Consider the following 23,890-nt stretch of genomic DNA (forward strand, 5'->3'; position numbering starts at 1 on the left):
GCGCCGTCGCCGATATTGGGTTAAAATTAATATATTCCATTCGTGACAATGACTGGTGTGGTGTCACTCATGTAGGCTGCAAGCTTACTATACAAAATAAATGGTAATAATGGTTCCACAGTGAACCAAAATGCTGCTGGGTTTGGTGGTGTGTGCGTGCGTGCATGCCTGCATGTGTGCGTGGTCTGTGTGGGACGCACATGAGAGTGAACTTGAAGCGTGGAGTAAACTGGCTTTCCTTTCGTTGCTAGGTCGTATTCGGGTTGTTCTAGTCGTAAAAACGGGGCGTTTCGAGAATAATTAAGGGCGTGTTATTTAAATTTCAGCCTGCGCATTTATCAAAGCTGGGATCAAATGTACGCCAGGTGTGTCTGTTTAGGAAGCATTGATAAATGCCGTGCACACGTTGCCCTACGCAAAATTTGGTGAAAAAAATAGACCATTTATTACACTCCATTGATAAATGAGGGCCACTGTCCGACAATTACGGTATGTCTGTGTGGCTGGGAAATAAAGAACCATTTTATGCTCAAAGCTGCAATCAGTAATATCTATTTCTGTCCCAAGATAACCAACCAACAAGCTCTAAACTATGAGCTTGGAGATCGTACATTTTCAGCGCATAACTATACTATACTAGTAAGACACCTCAGGGTGACATGCAACCTCGCCCTTATATAATGAGCCATACCTTTTCCTCCTTCGGCCAGTGATGTATTTGACCTTTTTCCCTGTGTCCTTGATCAACTTGTCCAACTCTTTCACTGATGTGTAATCTACAAAGATTACCGCCTGGAAAACAGCATATTTGTTGTTTGTGGCTGTGAATGATTAGACATGCTGGTACCACATGCATGAGGCTGTGATGCATGAGGTATTATATGCATGAGTTCATTTGTCCTTCTAAATGAGGAATTCATGGATTCTTAAGACAATTCTTTCTGCTTTTGTAATTGACGTTATCATATGCAAAGTCCTATGTTCTATCCAGGCATGAGTTCCCCCCCCTGGTCAAGCCTTTTCCCTGCAGGAAACCCTGCTATCCGTCTGTCTTTCAATGTTATATGAGATTCATAAAGTGGTTCCTGTGTAAATAAGCCATAAAGCTTACTAGGATCTCCTTTTAATTGACTTTGCACCAATAATTGGTACTGTCATGAAACTGTACTCTTTCCTATTGCAAATTCTAATACACTTGAATGAATCAATCAATCCTTTTTTGGGAGGGAATTGACCGACACAAAATCATGGCCTCTGGAACAGCCTTTAGACTATCATGAGTCACAAACAAACACTGGGGGACTCAGTGATCCTCATACTTTCTTTCAGTGGCAGGGGAAACTCAGAGGTAAAGTAGTCTTTAAATTATGTAATTTGTACAAATGAGATGTTGAGTTACTCCAGTAATTAGATTAGATTATTGTAAATACCAATACAGACAGGCTGATTTAAGATATTTAATAAAATAACTATGCGGTAACTTTCCCTTCTACAACGGACTGCCTCCTCCTGTCAGTAAAGTGAAATCGGGCTGCAACTAGTGAACATTTTTATAATCAAATGAATCGATTTGTTTCATCAACTGTTGGAACCCTGAAGAGAAGTCAGCTGAGACAGATCATCTGGTACCTGTTTTGTTGTCAGCGTATCCAGCAGATCTATCAGCTTCTTTATCTTAACGTCGTGCGTTTCCGCGATCACGTAGTACTGATCCAGGCCCTCAAGACACTCGAAATACTTAATGTAGAAATAAGAGAGTTATAAATGCCTTAAAAGCCCTGGCAACTATGGGCAAATGCATTTATCCAGTAAATTAGATGTTCGCTGGGGTACGTTATTGGAAACTTACAGTTGAAAAATATCCACTCAGAAATGTTTATCTACATATGGAACGTGGGGATTTACCTTGGGTGCCTCCACGTCTCTCAGTTTGAGTATGGCTAACCCGTCCTAAAAGAGAAATAAAAAGATTAGGTTATTTTAAGTTCTGATTCAACAGACAATAAACAGAACAAAATCACCTTCTTTCGTCACACAGCATCGCCTTGCGTTGCAAACTTGTAGATCAGCTATTTACACTTACACACTTGATTTCTTTTCTTTTTTGCGATCCCACTGTGACCTGCCCGCAAACCCCATTTTGGGTCACAACCCATAGCTTGAGAACCACTGGGTTAGACACCCATGCGTTAAGTGTATTTTAACCAGGGTTCCTTCCTTTTTCCCAACTGAATCAAATCTGTTAAACAAAATAGCCAATCTACTGTGCAAGCTCACGACATATCACAATGTGTTGTGATTGTGAGCTCGTACATATTTTTGCCAAATGTCAGCCTAGTTTTTCATGATGTGCCATTATGACATTTATTATTTATTCTGTTTGCAGGAGGATGTAAGACGTCACAACTTAGACTACACAAGAATGTAATTATATCACTATTGTTGAAGTTGAACAAATAAGTCAACAAATAAGAATAAGGTTAATTTATGGAACTGTTTTTACGATTTGTTTTGTTTTGTTTTACATTATGTGTTCCTGTAATGGTAATTTAACAAATCCTTTAAAGGTGATACACCATGAAATTTAACTTTTCCTATTTTAAAACCTTTTTTTTGGGTCCCACTAGCACCTTCTATCCTCACAAAGTCCCATTTCTGACCGTTGTGTCTTTCTCTGGTTTTGAGAAGGAGAAGGTTAAAAGTATCCCACGGGTTCTCAAAACAGGCTATCCAGATTTGCTGCCGATTGTGACGTCATCTGCCGATTGTGACGTCATCACAAAAAAAAAAAAAAAAAGATATATATATTTTTTTGAGGGGGGGGGGGGGGGGGGGGCTGCAGTTCAGGCCAAAGGTGGTACTGCAGCTGAAATGCTCAGAGCCATTCAAAAATGAGAGAGGCTCTCTATTCAGGAGTGGTAATTTAGCCTCAAACCTTTTGAAAAACGTTTTTGGGACATAAACAATATGACATAAATACTTTTTAAATGCATGGTGTATCACCTTTAATTGCTAAAATGTACAGTTGCTGACCTCCATGTCTGGAGACTGATATTGTGTTGTGGGGGACTCCAGCAGGGACTGCAGCAGCCTACACTCCTACAGCATGTCAGTTACTATCAAAACCTCCACCGGCTGTATGTCCGTCAGTCTGTCTGTCACATGTCATACTTTTGCCCTACTCATATCTCCGCCACCGTTGCCCAAATCCATGCCAAACTCCGCCCCTGATTACTCACATGCCCCTCTTCTAGTGCCACCATCAGGCTGGTTTTAGCAAAACGCATTTATGAACACTGCTCCTTAAGATTTTGCCCTAAAATCACACAAAGCGGTACACAGTATCTCTAAAGTCATGTCATCAACATGGATCTGTCCCGTTTCCCATATTCCCTCCTGATTGGCTACCATGGCCTTATAGAGTACACCTAGAGAGGGGTGAATGGGAAGCCACACTTTTTGTTGACTGCTTCATTTAGCTTTATTTCCCTTAATAGCTTTAGTTATTTTGCTTATCAGTGTATCAATCATTATGACTTTAAGTTTCCCTTTGTTTTTTTTTTTTAAACCCCATACATTGTAGGCCTATCTGTCTACCAGACATGATTTCTTTTAGTAAACACCGCCTATTTTGTAAATTCATGGACTGCATAAGCAATAAAATATGGCTGCAAGCAGTGATAAAGTAGCCAAGCCAGGAAAACGTAGGAAAGCAAAAAAGCAGCTGTGTTCTTCTGAGAACAGGTCTCCGGCAGGTAAAGTAGGTTTTCTGGCCTCCTGGTGGCCAAAAGTCGGAAAATCAAAGGGCAGATGTGTTCCTCATGTCTTTAAGCCAAACAAGGCATAACTTATGCCTGTTTAAAGTTTGAATGTTCAAACACTTGGTATTGCACCCCCCTTTGGCAAATTGGAATAAGATTGGTTTCAGTGACATTGGGACTAACCCTCTGTATCTTTGCCAAATGTCATGAATATGTGATTTTGCATGTATGTTTTAGAGGCAGAAAATAATTTGCATAAAACTGCAATATTCATTGAATTATTAAAACATGTTTCAATTTAAAAAACAATCTGCCCAACGGATCTTTAAATATTGGTCCAAATAGTGTCCAATAGTGTCCAAACAGTTCGGTATGGCCATGCAAGCGGCGACTTTTATTTAACTCTCGATAACAACAGGTCCGCTCGCTCAAATAAATAACTCCATCTCATTACAGTTCATCTGAACAAAAACAACGATGCGAGCTTAACGTTCCGTCTATCTCTCTCTCCCCGTCCGTCCGTCCGTCCGTCCGTCCGTCCGTCCGTCCCTCCCTCCCTCCCTCATCCCTCCACACACACTCTGACTCTCACACACACACACTAGGGCTGTCAAAATTTGCCAAAAATAGCATTCGAATATTCCCTCTAAAATCCACCGTTGATTCGAATGAATTCGAATATTCGAAAATATTGAATAATTCGAAGCATTCGCACTTCGAAGCTGTTTATTCAAATCTTTTTTTTTTTTTTAAGAAACCTTTTTCTTTAATTATTTTTTTTATTTGCATTGTTATATTGCTGTTGGTGTAATGACATATTATCTTGTTTATTATTGTTTATTATTATCTGCTTATTGTAAATCGCTTTGGATTAAAAGCATCTGCTAAATGCCTAAACTGTAAACTGTAGAGTAGACAGTCGCTTCTATCGCTTTACTGGCTGTCGTGCAGGTGCGCGTTGGTCAGGGACGTGCAAAGAATGTTAAGAGAGGCAGGGGCTGACATTTCTAAAAGGGCATTTTGGTGGACAATACTCTCTTAAAAGGGCAGGGGCTCAAGCCCCGTTTGATGTCTGTGTGCACGTGCCTGCCTGGCGTTAGTAAACGCAAGAGCAGCTGCCAGCATCACATCGTCGTTGTGAAGCGTCACAGCAGTGTGATGGAGTTGGAACAGCCACGACATGAAACGAGCAATTATAATCACACCAATGGATTATGGTTTAGTTTGAACCAAATTAGGTAGTCTACAAGAGTGTGACGGAGGGAGTTTTACCGTTACCGTGGCTGCGTGCGGGGAGGCTGACTCGGTGAGAGAAGAAATCCATGCTTTGTGTTTTCGGTGGAGAAGCCTTGTCTGCCTTCCCGTCACTACCAAATGAGTCGCCCGTTTCAGCTTTGACTCGTTAATCATTCTGAATCAACGTAAGCAAGTTTAAAAGCACTGAGTGTGAACTGTGCAAATGTGTGTGCAGTGTGCACTGTCTGCGACGCGGACGGCCAGTGACAGTGTGAAGGGAAAGTTAAGCAGCTGGAGGTTTATTCTTCGCCGTATGACGGTGTTGCTAAATAGGCACCCTTAATGTACAAGCCCACAACGTATTGGATAAGCAACGCATTGTGGTCTTGTAGATCAGCCCACTTTTGCAGCAGCGAATGGAGACTTCTGCCTTGCGAGACCAGCCACCTTTTAACGTTCCATGCGCCCAGAATCTCGCGAAAAGTGCGGTAGATTTGTTTTAATTAAATATAAATTAATTCGAAGCTACATTTTTTACTTAAGAATATTCTTTTATTGTTAACATTCGAACGAATATTCGAATAAAGAATATTCTTTCACACCCCTAACACACACACACACACACACAACAAACTGCAGCTAGTAGTGGTGGCTGCGTGAGCTAATCTAGGCATACAAACTCACATCATGCCAAAGAATGGCCAGATTAATACACACGCTTTACGTGCTGAAGGACAGGGCACCATGCTATTCCCGCAAAAGTGCTAAAATCAAAGGCTGCTGAAGAAGCGCTAAAAAATGTCCGTGAAGCGTCTATTTTATTTCCCGCATGAAGCGTCAATTTTGCGTGCTATCAACAGTGCTTTTCCGATGTTTCCTCCCTGTTGGTAGCCAGCCACACATATCCACAATATTGCACTACATAATTCATTTAATCATGAGCAGCATGTGTGTCCACTGCAGCCAGCTTGTTAGCGTCCTGTGCTAAGCTCTGAGTCTGATCACCCAATGTTGCCAGGTTTTGTTTTTGAGAGAGAAACAAGCAACCAGGGGGGTTGCTTGTTGATACTGATGACAGTATAAAAACAGAAAGGATTGCCAAGCCAATTTAACCAGCATATGGGTAACAATAATAATGATGATAATAATAGTTAAATAATATTTAAGAATTTATATATTTTTTTAATATCATTTTTGGGGACGGATTACATTAATTTGGGGACGGTTAAATTTGAAGTTTGGGACGGTCCTGGGACGTTGGTGAAAAAAGTTAGTCTGGAGCCCTGGCCTTTACAGTGTGACAATCTGAGGCTTTTGAATATGCACACTACCTCAATATTTACTTTACAATTGCAATGCATGCCATGCACTCACTGTTATTGTGAAAGAAAAATATTACTGTTTTTGCACTAAATTCTCCGTGGTTGCGTGGTATCGAAAATGGCATCGAGTATCGAAATATCAAAATATCGCATCGAAGTTGAAAATCCAGTATCGTGACAACACTAGGTCCAAAGTTCATGTAAAAAAAGTTTTGTGCACGTGATGCAAACATCCCAGGAGGAGATAGATTTTACCTTTTTTTCCCATATAATTCAAAATGGTGGGAGATCTAAAGGTCAGAGGTCAAAAGTTCTAAAGGTCAGAGTTAGTGATGTGACGGTTCCCGGTTTTATCGATTAGATACGGTTTACATGATTATACTGTTTCAATCACAACTGGATACACATGCTAACAATTATTTACAGATGTGCTGGACATTGGACATTTTAGATGCCACACAGATCTTCATCGCGTCTTTACAACAGTAACGATTAACGTCGGGATAAACATGGTGAAATAACCTTTATTGTCCAAAATAAACATTGAGGTTGCAAGCTAGCCTATCATGTATGCTATCTGAGATACATAATGTAGCCTAGCTCTGATGGTCCACCACGGTGACCACCACGGCCGCCTGCGCCTTGCCCTCCCGGATCCGTAGAGGTGTGGCACGTCCCTCTAGGACAGGGGTCCTCAATAGGCGGACCGCGGCCCATGTCCGGACCGCGGCGCACCTCCGACCGGACCGCGCACATTTCTGAGAAATCACCGCGCAGTTGAAAGCGTCGCGGATGCAAAGCGCAGTGGGCTTGTAGATCAATGGTTTTTCTTCCCTCCGACGCAGTCTGCTCTCCATGCTGCTCCCCCCTCCCCACTCTCCACATACTCAAGCTCTGGTCCATAGCGTTAGTGGAGTTCTCCCTAACTAACGCTATGGACCAGAGCTACACTCACTCATGCCGCTCGCTGCCTGAACAAAGTTGCTAAAACCATTGCTCCCACTGGATTAATAACTTAGAGATCTTCTACCTTTGGCTGTTCAATTGGAGAGGAAAACAGCAACACATAATATCCACGATGTAAGGCTCCAACTGCTTGCATTAGACGAGAAATGGTCGCGATGCGTGATCATGCGTCTTTAACAATGTGATGTCGTGGCATATTATTGCCAGCTATCCTAGGCTGTGTTAGGTTAATAACTATGACTCGTTGACCCTGATTTTGACCGGTCATTTGACAGGCAATCAGCACAGTCTGGCTTGTGCAGTATGTGTGTCAACTGAATGTCAAGTAGCCTAATCCTCTCCCCCTCACGCTAAGTTCCACTTTATTTTCCATTCTGAACAAGCCTTATATTGTATTTAGGCTCTTTATTTTCCAATAATTAAACTATATGCCAGTGTTTTATTGCTACACAAAAGTGGTAAATAATAGCCTACTCTACAGGCATAAATAATTATCCATCCATCCATCCATCCATCTTCAACCACTTATCCGGCATCGGGTAGCAGGGGTAACAGTTCCAACTGAGATTTCCAAAGTTCCTTAATAATAATAATTAAAATAAACAATACTAATGATTATAATAAACATACATACAGTACATACTGTATAAATGTATCCGCCTTATTTCGCCTTCACCTTTTTTCGGACCCAGACCGGTTTCAAAAAAATATTCCTGGACCTTCAAGATTTGTATTTGAGGACTCCTGCTCTAGGACCAGCGGTTCTGGAGCTACGGCCATTTAACCAAAAGTAGCGTTTTGACCCAAAGCATAGGAATTTCCTCCATTCCACACAAGCAAGCAGTTACAGTACAAACAGGAGACATTTCATTGAGAAGATCCATATAGATGTATACAAGAGTTACAATGTATGGCTAACTCGTGACCATAAATCTGTCCACCTCTTTATCTGTGTTCCCAAGTGGTCAAACCCGGTATTACCGATTCGGTTAGATTTTTAATTAAATATCGAATCGGTTTAAAAAAATCAAACCATCACATGACTAAGGCAAAGTTGTTCGGCATGAGGAGACCCATATGTGTATACTGGTTTCATGGCTGTATGTCAAACAAAGCATGAGCTATACCTGTTGGTTAGAGTTTTTTATGGTTTCCTCTGCTTCCACCATCTCCGCCAAACTCTGCACGTAGGATGGATAGTTGGTGGCAATGTCGCCATGACTGGAGTTGAAAACATAGCCAGGCTGGCAGAGGCCTTTGACTGTGGCTGCTGGGTAATCATCCATCTGTGGTCAAAGTGATTCAGTTCAGTCTCTGGCTTTCATGTATTTGTTTATTTGGGAGGGACAGCACATATTAACACATTTCGTGCCAGGTAAATAATTAATTAGTGGTCTTGTGGTGGGACCCAGTGCCTCCCTGCCTGGCACTCAGTATCAAGGGTTGAATTGGGGGGTCCCTGCCTGCCTGTCTGCGTCCCTGCAACATACTAGCGTCATGTCCAGGGGGAGTACTTGTTCATCAAGCTGCCTAACGCAATAGAAACAGGAGATATTCTCCTGCCCTATGGGCCTCATGGCTCGGCAAGGCTTACTTATTATTAATTAATTAATTAATTATATAATTAATTATTTAGATGGCTTGCGCCGGGGTTTTTCCATTGATTGTACCTTATTTTGAAGACCCACGGAAGCCATCATCGTGTCCATGATGTGGAAATGTATACTGTTGAAACTTCTATTTAACATGTATTCTTTCGCTCTGAAAAGAAAAATATTTACAGCGACTCTCCGTCAGCAGTGCGCTCTCTCTATCTACGTGTGTGTGTGTGTGTGTGTGTGTGTGTGTGTGCGGTGAGAGACAGAAAATCATTAGCGCCCTAATCCCTCTCGTGCACAATAGGCTATTGGGGATTGTATCTTGGTTGCCACTGTCAAGTTGCAGTTACTATCAAACCAGCTGTCTGTCACACGTCACACTTTTTGCCCTTCTCATATCTCCGCTACCGTTGCCCAGACTTAACACACTTCTCCTACAGATTTCGCCCTAAAATCACACAAAATGCATGTTTGTTTATTATCCTTGCCTGCAGGGTTCGAGTTATGTGGGGGCCAGTGGGGGCTTAGCTCCCATAGTTAAAGTCTGGGACCCCATAGTCAACAACCCCTGTGGGGTCTCTTTTTTTCTAAGTGTGTTTTTTTTCTCGTTTTTTTATTTCATGTTCCATTGGAAGAATGTATATTATTTATGTTAACTAGATATACTAAATAAACATGTTAGACAGTAAGACTGAACAATGACATCACACCGTTTAATCCTACTATTAATTTTATTATTATAAATCAGGCGCATTTAATGTGGGGTGTGAGTCTTCCTTTACCGTCTGGGTTATAACACACTCGCGTCACCACCATTCATTGTGAGTACGACGGGACACCCCCACTTTCATAAAAAAGTAATCTAATCCCCCTCACCTTTTTTGCCGGCCGGGGTGTTTTTTTTTTCCTCCCCTGCGCTGCAAACTAGCTCTCATCAACACAAACGTAACCTCTCAGTGGCATGTAGGTGCTATTTGGCTACTATTTTCCAGGACAATTGCAAAATAAACATGTTGAATGATCGATTGTATAGATGAAAAAAATAAAATAAAGACTCTTGTTTTGAAATGCGCTTCTGTGCAGAGAGGAAATGGCTTTCATAGGACGAGCCTTTAACGGTCGTCCACTTTGTCGTTAGTGCGTATCTTGCGCCCTGATGGACTCGTGGTGAAATTAACAACACAGGCATAATAAAGGAATATAAACAGAACACCAAGACAAGACCATGTAGGCTATAAAGGCATTAAACATCGTCCTGCTCGTGCAGCCAGCTCGTCTCATTGTCACTCAGTCAACAATTGGTGAGTGAGTATATTAGAGTTGGAGTAATAATGGATGCTATGCTGCTAGCTATCACTGTTTTGGCTAGCGTTGTGGACACATTGTATGGGTCCTGAAAATAGCAGATCTAGAAGTTCACAACGCAGCGCGAAGCGACTCCTTGTGAGCTTGTAGATCGGCTATTTTAACTTCTACTTGTTTGGGTTCTCTTGGTTCACGGGCTAAAACGTTTGGGAAGCAATACCATCATGCTTGCTGTAGTAGAACAGTGGTGTAAAATTAAGTAGATAACTGAAAAGCTTTTGGAACTGAATGATTATATGATACTGGTGTTGGTACCAAGAATTCCATCTACTATAACTATATAGACTATCTTGCTGGCTGGTGCATGTGGAGAGGGGCAAAGGGAAAGTGTAGTGTGCCGTTTCCGATTGTTAAGCAAAAGAAAACCCGCGGAAACCTGAATAAAATGCGATAAAAACGCGATCAAAACCGCGAAAAACCGCCAATTTTCGCAGCGCGCGCGAGATGTGGCCCCCATAGTTCTCAGAGTATAACTCGAACACTGCTTGCCTGCATGTACCTCCACCCACCATTTCTCACATGACCCTCTTCTAGCGCCCCCATGAGGTCCGTTCTGTGCTACATGACACTGCCTTGCGCTAGCTCAGGCTGACTCTAGTTACAATAAACACAGATTCTCTGTGGGGTTCAGATCAGGCCAGTTGGCTGGTTAGTTAAGCCCAGTAATACCATGGTCAGTACACCAGTTATTATTAGTTTTGGCTCTGTGGGAAGGTGCCAAGTGCTTACATTTTACAGTTTAGGCATTTAGCAAACACTTTTAATCCAAAGCGACTTATAAAAAAGCAGATAATACATCACTATAATAAACAAGATAACATGTCAGAATATCAGGTGGCTGTGTTGACTCTGGACTTACATAAAAGTGTGGAGCAAAACCAGCATTGCATTGTATTGCTGGTGTTGGTCTTAGATTCTGTATCTCACACAGGTCACCCTCTAAGACCGGGTCCATGCTCAAGTTCCCTCAGCCCTATGTTCCCTCAATGTTAACCACTATGCCTAACCCTAACCTTAAACCTAACCCCAATCCAAACCCTAACCTCAGTGAGGGAACATAGGGTCGAGGGAACATGATCCCGAACCAGGTTAAAATATATATATTATTTTTAATGAGAAATGCATTGTAATTACGCTCCCAAATCCATATTATCGTAGAACATGCAAACTCCACACAGAAAGGCCAAAATTGAACACAGGACCTTAAAGGAGCACTAACAACTGTGCCAAGGACATTGCGTGTTTGTCGAGGCTGCCTCACAATAAAATGAATGCTCCACCAATCATAGTAAACCACACTAACCGGGAAAATAGGATCGAATCCAGTTGGAGCCTGTATACTGTATCATCCTATTTACCATCCGTAAAACGCATTAACATTAACGTGACATGTTAAGTAATGGTAAGCTACTCTGTCCCTGTGGTTTTTATATGCAAACTGCTCAATCAAAAGAAGAGAGATTTATCTGGGTGACTTACAACTATGCGTGCGCCGCGGTGCGTGCATCGTTTCTTTCTGACAACCACCTAAATATTGTCCAATTACCATGATATCAGATGTCAATTTATCTTCTACACAAATTGATAAGAAGTTTGTCCGGGACCCAAACTAGTGAAAACAGCAGATCTACAATCTGAGCTTGTAGATCGTCTATTTTCATTACTTCATAATTATTATCTTTTATTTATGGAATTTCTTAGATGTGTTTCGAACTAAAACAATATTTGACAGATATGACTAACTTATCCATTTTATACAGTTATATTATCAGAGATGGGAAGTAACGAAGTACAAGTACTTTGTTCCTGTAGCTTGCCTTTGATTAAACTTTCGGCCATTTGTGGCTTTAAAGAGATGGTGCCATGATTCCCCCCCCCCCCCCCCTCTAAAACAGGATTATCAGGATTATGATTATACTAGGAGGAAGATCTTTTCCAAAAAAAGTATACAGAAAGAGTTAAAATTGGGTTTTTATGTGGCCACACCCCCAGTTTATTAAGTATGCATGGATGTCATGGTGGGTGGTGACCCAGCTGATATAGCCACACCCCACAGTGTTGGGTGAATGGTAATTGGGGAGGAGTTGATACTGTGACATACTTAGTATCTGTATTTTTTAACTGACACTTTTGACCACAAGGTGGCAGCCTCCAAGAGAAAACAAACAAATACTAAGAGAATACATCATTTCTCAAAAAAAAAAAAAAAAAAAAAAAACACACACACCAGGGGGTCTAATGGAGTACGTTCAACCTCCTAGACACATGAAAAACAGAAAAAGTACAAAACTATGGCACCACCTCTTTAATAAAGCCGTAGCTTGTGCGTGTGTGTGTGTGCGTGCGCGCGCACGTGTGTGGGCGTGCACGTGCATGTGCGTGCATGCATGCCTGTGTTCTTTGAATCGATTGATGATTGATTCAATACTTTATTAACAGTTCGCATAGCAAAAACAGAGACCTGTAGGCTACAGTTCTGATACAAGGTTTACTATTAACTCAATGGCTGCCTGGCGCCGCTAGAGTGCCAGCCATTCTCCCATTCACATTCACTATCACATCCGGGTCGCCAGCCTGAACTGGCTTGGCTTTACACTGGAATGAGTGCTATGCTAGCGAGCCGGAGGAAGTTAGCTATCAGTTAGCAATCGACTATATAATTTTTTAGAAGAGCGATCTAAAGTTATTCAGCCGCCAAAATAACTTGTCTGCTGGCCGCGGAACAGAATCCGGAGAAAATCCGCTGTAAAGATGTGTTTTTCTATTGGAGTGGGCGGCGTGGCGCGGCCTTTTCTTCCCATTGCGGGCCGTGTAAGGATGCTAAATTAGACCGGGGCGTCATTGATGCCTCCGATTATTTAATTCATTACTAAAGGAACCGAAAAATGTCGGTTCTTGTAATCCTTAATACGTCTTGCAAAAACAGCGTTTTTTTGGGGGGGCTCTAAACTTTTTTCTAAACCATTTTCAATGGAATAAATCACGGGACAAGTAGAATGGCTCGTTGGGAAGTGGTGGAGGAGCCAGGACCAAATAGATTAAAAAATTAGTATTGGAATGGAAAAATTAACCGAAAAATTTCGGTTTTGGCACTTGAAGAGTTTTTAAGAGGATTTAAACCCAAGAAAGCAATATGGCTTGTTTACATTGGGGTCCAGACAAACAATAGGCTATATGCTAAACATCTTACAGTATGGCAGTTTAGAATTGCAGGCAGGTTGAGTTTAAAGGAGGATGTTATCTCTTTCTGTTAGTTTGAAGTAGGAGTTGTTAATATTATCTCTTCGTGTGTGCGTCTGTCTGTGAATGTGAGAAGTATTGTAGTGCTACCATAATGTAACAATGAAAATGACATTCATATTAGGAAACATTATCTGTATTTTAATAGTCATAATGGTGGTACTTGGTGGTCAGTGTTGTACCCGAACGCGTTCATGAACACGTTCATATTTTGGGCGAGCGTGAACTGAACGTAATTGTTTTCGTGCACGCTGCAGCTGCACTGTGAATCTCCTCCTCGTTACGTCTCTCTCGCAAGCCTGACTATACTTTGTCGTATGTGTGTTGCACGGCGAAAATAGCTGATCTGTAGATTAGCTATTTTAACCAACCTGGAAACATGCTGTGCGCCAGGTTTAGAAACTTCTGCCTTCAGACCTTCACAATATAGTGGGGTGCCTGGACACTCATTTTAAATTTGTGTTAAACTTTATTTTTCACTTCCAATTTGTAGATTATGGTCTATAGAACAATTTTGGTTCGAGTGTCAAGACACCAGATTGAAGAAAAATATATATTTTTAGCCTATTAACAAAAATAACTAAAATCGGAATTAAGATTGTTTTTTGTCTTAATTTTCCCACAATTGTGCAATATATTTTTCTATTGCTATATCAAGTCAATACTGTGTGAGGAATCAACTGGAGTCAAATATTTGTTTTGAATATTCTGATATTTGACACAAATTAGACAACAGACCCACACGTCTTTGCAAATGTACTTGTGAGAACTAGCTAGACCAGAGCAGACTGTATATTAGATTAGAATGTTTATTCTTTGTTACAATATTGTTCTAGTAGACGTAGTTGTTAAAGCCAGTGGTGCTATATTGTGGTACAGTTAAAACAAATGTAACTGTATTGTTGATGTTGAGTGTAAACCATGTTATTGTCTAATTTGTGTGAAATATCAGAATATTCAAAACAAATATTTGACTCCAGTTGATTCCTCACACAGTATTGACTTGATATAGCAATAGAAAAATATATTGCACAAGCAATTGTGGGAAAACTATGTAAAAAAAAAATCTTAATTCAGATTTTGGTTATTTTTGTTAATAGGCTAAAAAATATATTTTTCTTCAATCTGGTGTCTTGCCACTCGAACCATATATATGTCACGGTTTGATAGAGAAACAGTACGTTCGAGAAACGGAGCACTCGCCGTGCGGCACGGGGCGGAACAAGCGGTCGCTTTGAGCCACAACAACGTAGCGTCGGCAGGAATGATAGCGCCTCACCCCACGGAGGTTAGGGTTAGGCATAGTTTTACTGAGGTTAAGGTTAGGGTTAGGGTTAGAGTAAGGCATAGTAAGCTAATGGCTAAACACTGCCGAGCTAGGCTAGTAAATAAAGAAAGAGAGTCGCAAACGAGTGACGTCAGCGCGACAAAACAAGCGCTCTTACCATGAACGTACTGAGTTACCCAAACGTCCTGTAACATATATATATATACATTTTTTTCTGCATTTTTTTGTTTGTTTTTAAATAGCCAAAAGTATAAAAGAAATATGGTTAAAAAAAGAACGAAAAAGAACCAATGTTAGTTCATTTTGGGGAACCATGAACTTTAGTTCAAAATATACAATTATGAACTATGAAATGAACTAGTTCATTTTAGAAGTTCTGAACTTGAACTTGAACTAGCTGACTAGTTCGCTTTTAAAGTGAACTTTCCCAACACTGCTTGGTGGTCAATTATTGGCACTGGATGAAAAATGGGTTACAAAATCGTGGGATATGTATATATGTATATTTTATATATGTGGTACTCAGTCTAAAACTGTAGAAAACCTTTGCTGTATTTAGATTTCACATCATAGTTAGGAAACCAATCCGTGGCCAGTTAGATGGCAGATCTACAAGCCCACAATGTGTCGCATCACAACACATTGTGGGCTTGTAGATCAGCTATAAATGACCAAAATGTGTATAGGGTTGAAGTGGTTGATATATGTTTTGTAATTACTAATCAAAATCTACAAAGTAACTAGTAACTAAAGATTTCAAATAATTGTAGTCAGGCATTGACACTAAGGCTTGTCCACCTGCCCTGCAGGTAAATAAAACTTTCGGGCAGGTGAAATAAGTTTTCAGGTTGCCCGACCCGGCAAGTGCTCATTGACCTTGAGCTTCTAGCTAGGGGAAACACTGGTTGTGTTGTTAAGAGGAAGATGACAGACACCAGACTCCACCACATAGATGAGCTTAACCCAGGCCTTAACCCAGCTCTATCAAAGCAAACCTGGGCTTCCATAACACCTCAGCTGCACCACAGGCTGATCACCTTCATGCCACAACCCATTGATGAAGACATTTGTTCAAAAGTATTAAGTACTGAGTGCATAAATTAACATAACCTTTCAGAGGTCTGACAATTCTGTATTATAAATCTTTCTTTTGAGTGAATATTCTAATATTTTGAGATATGGGTTATTGATTTTCGTGAGCTGTATACCATACAATCTAAATTAAAACAAAATAAGGTTTTGAATATTTCACTGCATGCATCGATTGCAATGGCCTATCGGTCACAGGAGCTGTCACGACCGTTGGCCGTGATTATTATTGTTATTATCATGTGTTGTATTATTAGTGTCTCACCCTGCATTTGTTTGTACTGATGCAGTGGCCGTGGTAACCTGCAGTAAACCTGGCCACTGGTGATGACTGTGAGAGAGTGACGTGGGTGACTACATCTGACTGGCTGGTGGCTTGATGTCTGATTGTCGACAGCTGTGGAGGGCCCGCCCTGCTGTCTATAAAGCCCTGAAGCAAACCATGCCAACTTGAACCTGTGCTCGCCACTTGTTTCCCCACTGACTCGGCACTATGTTTCTTTTGTTAGTTGTGGGCTCGCCTCACGTATGTTATCTTCATTATTTATTTCTATACTAGTCAGTATCTCCTCAAAACTTTGGCGCGATTCATCTCTTAAACGCTTACACCTTTCAACACCATTCAAATTTTTATGTGTTCAGCTTACTGAGGACATGTGTGCTTGTATTCTTGGTTTTGAAATGTTTTGTAGTATAAATATAAAAAATAAAAATGTTTAACTTTAAGCACCCAATGCATTTCCAATGGGTTTAGTGAGTGGGGACAGAGTGGAGAGAAGGATAATAGACCCCTGTTTATGTTAAGGCGCTGTGGCTGCAGTGTTCACACTTCAGATATGCTATCTATATCATTGCGTTCACACAGGTCTGCCCTCTGATTTGATCCAAATATCTAAGCTTTGTGATGTATATATTCTGAGTTAAAACTACAAATATCTATACATGTCCCTCTCCACTCTACTGATTGAGACAGCTGTGATTAAAGGCCTGTCTGTCATTGGCTGTTCTGTGGTGCTGCAAAGTAACCAATAGGCCTGGGGCGGTATGGACATTTTGTTACCGCGATTACCGTCTTCCCATTTACCGCCGGTACTGCGGTAATTACCGCACCCCCGTATCTATTAATTAAGGTTCGGCGATAAGCCAAAATATTGCAATCATCTTCCCAAAAGTCGCCTCTCAACAGTGGAGAGGCGACACAGCCTGACTGCCTGAGTAATACTTCTCCGTACAGCAAAGCGGGTCTGGCTTTCAAAGGAGCAGATCTACAAGCTCACAACACATCGCATCCGCGACGCGTTCTGAGCTTTTAGATCTGCACTGTCGGGTTACCATAGTAACGTAGGCTAGCTACGTGGGCTTTTCAGACACAAACAACTGTGTGAACAAACCAGAAGAGGAAGGGTAGTCAGATCGTGTACACAGTGATTCTGTAAACTCACGTCACGTCTCAACTCTCAAATCGCAGTGATTGAGTGCTGCTATATACAGGTTTTAGTTACAAGACTTGACAGAAAAGGTTATAAAATCGCAGACGCGCAGCCTGACGGGGCACAACGTGCGACGCGGTGGTAAAAGTAAAATAGTTTCATTTTCGCTTTTAGTCCACGCGGCCCGCGCTCCGCCAGTAATCCGTATGAATAAAAAAAGATATGCCACAACACAAGGTATGTATTAACATCCTTGTGTCGAGTGGATTACAGAGAAAGAAAGTGTATGCTGCTCCGTCATAGAGTTGTGCTCCGTACTCTCCTGCCCTGTGCACTCCACTGTGGGCAGGTCTGTGACTGTGTCTGAGTGTGGCTTCCAACGTGTGGTACACGGCCCAAGAGCAGAGCGGCATGGAGCGCATGCGGTCCTCGCTTCTCCCCCGTTTTAAAACTCGCTTGTTTTCCAATAAAAAATAGACCTTTTTTTTGTCTTTTTACCGCGTTAAGCACAATGACACCGCGGTAGACCTCGGTATACCGCGGTACGGCGGTACGGCGGTTACCGCCTCCAACCCTAGTAACCAAGTACATTTACTCAAGTATATACAAGTACTTGTACCTACAGTACAATTTTGAGGTACTTTTACTCTACTTTCCATTTTTGTTACATATACTCTACTATAAATACAGCATTTGACAGCCTCAGTTACTTGTTACTTTGCAGATTTTATTATTAATAAAAAACATAGATGGACCACTGCTATGAAGTTGATCTACAATGTGCACACGCACGCACGCACGTACGCACGCACGCACGCACACACACACACACACAGCACACACACAGCACACACACACACACACACACACACACACACACACACACACACACACACACACACACACAAACAACTGTTACTGTGTTACTGTGGAGACGTTTGCTTGTATTTGTCTTTGAGACATGTTTTGTAGTGTTTTAGAAATTTTACTTAAAAAGAATAAGGTTTTAGGATCCCGGGCAATGGGATTTACAGTATATATCCTAGAACCCGCAGGGACAATCAGCCGTATTAGTGGTTGTTGTTGGTTTTCAGGGAGATATCACAACCAATGCATTTTCAAATCAGATCCACAAACACAATAAAAGTCATGCTCCACTCCTCAGTCTGGAGTGGCCACATAGAAGAACGCCTTGGTTATAGACATAGTGGAGGACAGATGTGATCTGGGATTGTTAACCTACAGTATATGCACTCAATATACACCTCTAGAACACATAGAATATGTACAGTAAGGTTCAGTAGAGTACAGTAAAAGTACAGTAAGGTTCAGTAGAGTACAGTAAAGTACAGTAAGGTACAGTAAAGTACAATAAAGTACAGTAAAGTACAATAAAGTACAGTAAGGTACAGTGGAGTACAGTTAAGTACAGTAGAGTACAGTAAAGTACAGTATAGTAAGGTACAGTAGAGTACAGTACAGTAAGGTACAGTACGGTACAGTAGAGTACAGTATAGTATAGTACAGTAAGGTGCAGTAGAGTAAGGTACAGTAGAGTACAGTAAAGTACAGTACAGTAAGGTACAGTACAGTAAGGTACAGTAGAGTACAGTAAAGTACAGTAAGGTACAGTACAGTAGAGTACAGTAAAGTACAGTAAGTTACAGTAGAGTACAGTAAAGTACAGTAAGGTACAGTAAAGTACAAAACAATACAGTAAGGTACAGTAGAGTACAGTAAAGTACAGTAGAGTACAGTAAAGTACAATAAAGTACAGTAAGGTACAGTTAAAGTACAGTAAGGTACAGTAGAGTACAGTAAAGTACAGTAGAGTACAGTAAAGTACAGTATAGTAAGGTACAGTAGAGTACAGTACAGTAAGGTACAGTACGGTACAGTAGAGTAGAGTACATTAATAGTACAGTAAGGTACAGTACAGTACAGTAAGGTACAGTACAGTACAGTAAAGTACAGTACAGTAAGGTACAGTACAGTAAGGTACAGTAGAGTACAGTAAAGTACAGTAAGGTACAGTACAGTAGAGTACAGTAAAGTACAGTACAGTAAGTTACAGTAGAGTACAGTAAAGTACAGTAAGGTACAGTACAGTAGAGTACAGTAAAGTACAGTAAGGTACAGTACAGTACAGTACAGTACAGTAAGGTGCAGTACAGTATAGTAAGGTACAGTACAATACTGTAAGGAACTGTACCTTACAGTACCTTAAAGTATCCTATTTGTTGGGTTGGAAGCGAGCCCACACTGTTTCGAAGGAACAGTATTTCTAGTTATTTTGTGTTATTGGCCATAGGAACGCCAACGTTCTCTTTAGTTCTGTTAAGAACCTGTTTTCGTTCCCCCTGTTTTGCTTTGGTTAATTGTTCTTTTGTGATTCTGTAAGTAAGTTCCTTTGTTGTGATTTGTTTGGGCTACAGCCAACGCCCAGGGAACGGCTCGGCCGCTTCCCTATACTCCTAGACACATTATCTAACTTATTACAATATTCGCCTTAACCTAATGAACTAGTAGTAGTCATAGAATTCTAGACGTCTATTTTTGCTACTGTATTTTATCATTGTTAAGAGAAGAATATTTTTGTAATTGTACTCACTCATTTGCAATCACTGTAAATAAATTCAATCTATATATTTTGCAAACTGGTATCTGAGTGCGTCATGTTCAGCCCTTACGAGCCATGGGTCGTAACAGGAGCGTTGCTCCTGAAAGGAGCTAAGCTCCAACATTTGGCTTTGTCCATTGGTCCAAAGTTTGTGTTCCCTGGGTCATATTGGCCAAGCTTCGCAGCATTCATAAATAGCACTGCACACTTCACACTAGGTGTGATTCTTTCCATACGTACCTTCAGTTGAAATCTTAGCGACACCTCTGGCGGATTCTGGCTATTCTCAATGTGGATCATGTGGATGTCTCCACCTGTATACTGATCCAGGGAGGTGGCTACAGCCATAGCGTTCAGAGCCACTGACTTTGCCATCTGAAACTGAAACACATGTTTAGAGATTTACAGACACCATTTTCAGAGTACAAATGGGACACACTCATGAGTTATGGGGGTCCTTGACATTTAAATGTCTGAGAACCACTGATCTAGGAATAAAGAAAACGTCCATTAATAATAAAAGTTAAGCTCCAAGTTAGTAAACTGATAATAGATAGTACCGTAAGACTTACTATAAAACAGTTGTGCAACATTAACTGAAACATTAAAATATTACTGTGAATGAAATAAGATGAATGACCAGGTATCGGATTGGCAGAGACAGACACACTTGCCACTGATACCTGTCCTATACCAGCATCTGAATCTGTGTGTAAGAAAACAAAGCAAAGAATCTACTTCCTTCGCCGTTTAAGATCATTTGGCGCTAGTAGACAGATTCTTCTTGTGTTTTTCACGTCTGTCATGAGTGTTCTTCAGTACTGTAGTACCACCTTGTATGGATGCTTGTCTGCAGCCCTAAAGTCACAACTGCTGCAACAACTGAACATTTGTTCAAAGATAGTTGGACAACCACTTCAGAGACTATATACGACTACGTATGATAACAGCATTCTAAGGTTGGCAAGAAATATTACCTCTAATATATTATATTCATGTGTTGCATAGAAAATATGGGTTGCTGCCCTCAGGAAGGAGATAGTGTTCCTGCACACAATAAGGTCAGACTAAAAAGGTCCTTTGTCCATCAGTCGATATTAAGGCTTAAAGTGATCCCTGAATAGTAGGCCATGTAGGCTTTAATATGTTATAATAACCCTCTTTAACCAAAATATACCTTTTAATACACTCAGAATGTCTTCCTTTGAGAGAAATAAGTTATAATGTTCAACCCCTGGGGGGAGCCATTGAGTTATGACGTATGCAAATGCATTTTGGGTGGACGGGCCCATTTAAAATGGCGGTGTAAACACTTTTAGATGTTGAATTAAGCACTTTACAAGCACGTCAAAACACCCTACTTGATATGAACAGAACAGAAAAGCACCTAACTACTAACTACAGTTAATCTGAGCTTCAAGACAATGTTTTAAATATTGTAAAGAGAACATTGTTCTGACGTTCCATATTAACCCTATGGGCCGGCCAGCCAAAATGCATTTGCATACGTCATAACTCAGCGGCAGACAGTGCAATGGCTCCCCCCAGGGGTTGAACATTATAACTTATTTCTCTCAAAGGAAGACATTCTGAGTGTATTAAAAGGTATATTTTGGTTAAAGAGGGTTATTATAACATATTAAAGCCTACATGGCCTACTATTCAGGGATCACTTTAATCAGGAGTTTGGCCATAGGTAGGCTTAGCGGTGGACACTGCTTTTGTTACCTGTGTCAAATGTTTGTATATTTGTTTTGCATACATGGCTGCTGTGTCACAAGACAAATGTCAGTGTGAACTGACAATAAAGTACTAGATCACTATATCACTATATCATAACCCTGTAGGACTAATTATGGATAGTTCCCCGAAAGAGGCACCGCTTGCTCCACCTTGTGCCTAAAAACGAGCGCTCCTGGTCTCAATCTTACTGAATCTCAAAAAAAAGAAAAGAAAAAACAAACAAACTGTGACATACATATTTATGTATGTATGTATGTATGTATGTATGTATGTATGTATATACAGTATATATATATATATATATATTAGGGCTGTCCAAATTAACTCATTTAATCGCAGTTAACTCACCGCTATGTTAATCGCGATTAACTATTTTAATCGCAATTAATCGCATATTTATTTATTTTAGCCATTTGGCCTAACCCGCGGTTTAGTACAGTGGTTTTCAACATTATTGTTATTACAGCAATTATTTTTGGGGAGGGGGAGGTCCCCATATGATCAGCTTAATGATCTGCACATTTTTAAAGTGACAATTTATTGAATTTTTATTATTTTATTAATACCTCTAAAATGTTTTTCTTTTCTTTTTTTTCATTGTGACAAAACTACTCAACAAACTACTACAGAACTCATATTACTAAGTACATTTAGATTAAGCAAATTAAGCAGATCCACACATCTGCTGCCGCCTGTTTAATGCAGTACCATTATGATTTATTTGGGTTTTTAATTGATTTCCAATAAAGGATTAACATAATTTTGCATAAAACCAGCATATTTTTCCAATCCCATGTTAATAGGGGTATACAAGACTTGAGAAATATCCCTCTAAGGTGCATTGTGAACTGATAAAAACGTATGACTTATGTGCGATTAATCGCACGATTAACTAGATAAATCATGCGATTAATCGCGATTAAAATATTTAATCGTTGGACAGCACTAATATATATACATATACACACACACCCACACGTTTTTTTTTATCTCAATGGGTAAACAATATGGCTTGGCATATACTCACAGGCCAATCCTTTTTGTAGCACTTGTATAAATAGCTCATAGCAGCAGTTTGTCCAGAGTCAGACCCTGAGGAAACACAATATAACACACGCGCACGCACACGCACACGCACACACACACACACACACACACACACACACACACACACACACACACACACACACACACACACACAGAGAACAGGTTTGTCTTAGAGGTGCAAACAATATTCAGTAGACACACTGTGGCCAATTAACTAGAGGCGGATCTAGGTTTCTACTACACTGGGGTTTAGCCACATTTTTAAATATTAATTAATTAATTACAATTTGAATAATTAATTCAACTTTTACAATTAATATATATTGTGAGATTTCCGGTTACTAAAATTGTGTAGTGCAGAGCAAAGCCTTCTTTGCGCTACAGAAGTTATGCAAGAAGCGTAATAAAACCAGAAATCTTGCGATGCGCTAGAATCTTGCTTTGAAAACGGCGTCATTGTTTCCAGCCCATTTCTCATCCGGGTCAATATGTGGTGGACTATCAACACTTCGGGTGGTCTCAGGGAACTATAAATTATTATTACCCTTATTGCCATGCTTTGCTTTATTATACTGTTACTGCTTTTCAACTTTTTTGTGAAGCAATTGTGATGTTGTTTTTGAAGCGGTGAAAACCGCTTCCAATGAGTGGCTTTGTGTGTCCCACCCACATATATGGTCATTTCAGTCCAGAATGAACAGGTTTTCTTAAAAACAAAATGTGTTTAATGTCGATATATGGTCATCTCAGTCCAGAATGAACAGGTTTTTTCAAAAACACAATGTATGTAACCTCATGTCCATACAGTATATGGTCACTCCAGTCCAGAATTAACAGTTTTTTTCTGTCCTGTATTTCCAGAATGAATAGGTTTTTTCAAAAAGCAAAATGTGTGTCCCATGTCCATATATGGCCATTTCAGTTCAGAATGAACAGGTTTTATCTGTCCTGTCCCGTCCGTCCGTCCGTCCGTCCGTCCGTCCGTACGTATGTGTGTAGTGTCCGTCCCGTTCTGATGATTGGATACTTTGAGGATTGGTCAAGCTTCACATGACAATTCGGCCCTCCAAATAAAATCATTAATCCATTCAGAATATAAAGAATGTATAGATCACAGAGTTCATAACTCTAGAACACATAGAATAAAAGTTCACCGCTTCACTTCGAACCGAGGTTTGATTTTTA

General features: G+C 40.5%; 1 protein-coding gene across 1 annotated transcript in view; it reads right to left on the reverse strand.

The window, feature by feature from the left end:
* LOC308298485 (uncharacterized protein) overlaps nucleotides 1-23,890 on the reverse strand; it is a 42,597-nt gene that overhangs the window by 13,393 nt on the left and 5,314 nt on the right. The window contains exons 2-6 of the mRNA XM_080742093.1: nucleotides 22,686-22,750; nucleotides 20,156-20,296; nucleotides 1,906-1,950; nucleotides 1,630-1,737; nucleotides 692-792 (exon numbers count right to left, since the gene is read on the reverse strand). Coding sequence (XP_080598219.1) covers nucleotides 692-792; nucleotides 1,630-1,737; nucleotides 1,906-1,950; nucleotides 20,156-20,296; nucleotides 22,686-22,750 — 460 coding nt within the window. The remainder of the gene's footprint in view (nucleotides 1-691; nucleotides 793-1,629; nucleotides 1,738-1,905; nucleotides 1,951-20,155; nucleotides 20,297-22,685; nucleotides 22,751-23,890) is intronic.

Source organism: Nannobrachium achirus (assembly GCF_963921795.1).
Source record: "Nannobrachium achirus genome assembly, chromosome: 2".
Classification (NCBI taxonomy): domain Eukaryota; kingdom Metazoa; phylum Chordata; class Actinopteri; order Myctophiformes; family Myctophidae; genus Nannobrachium; species Nannobrachium achirus.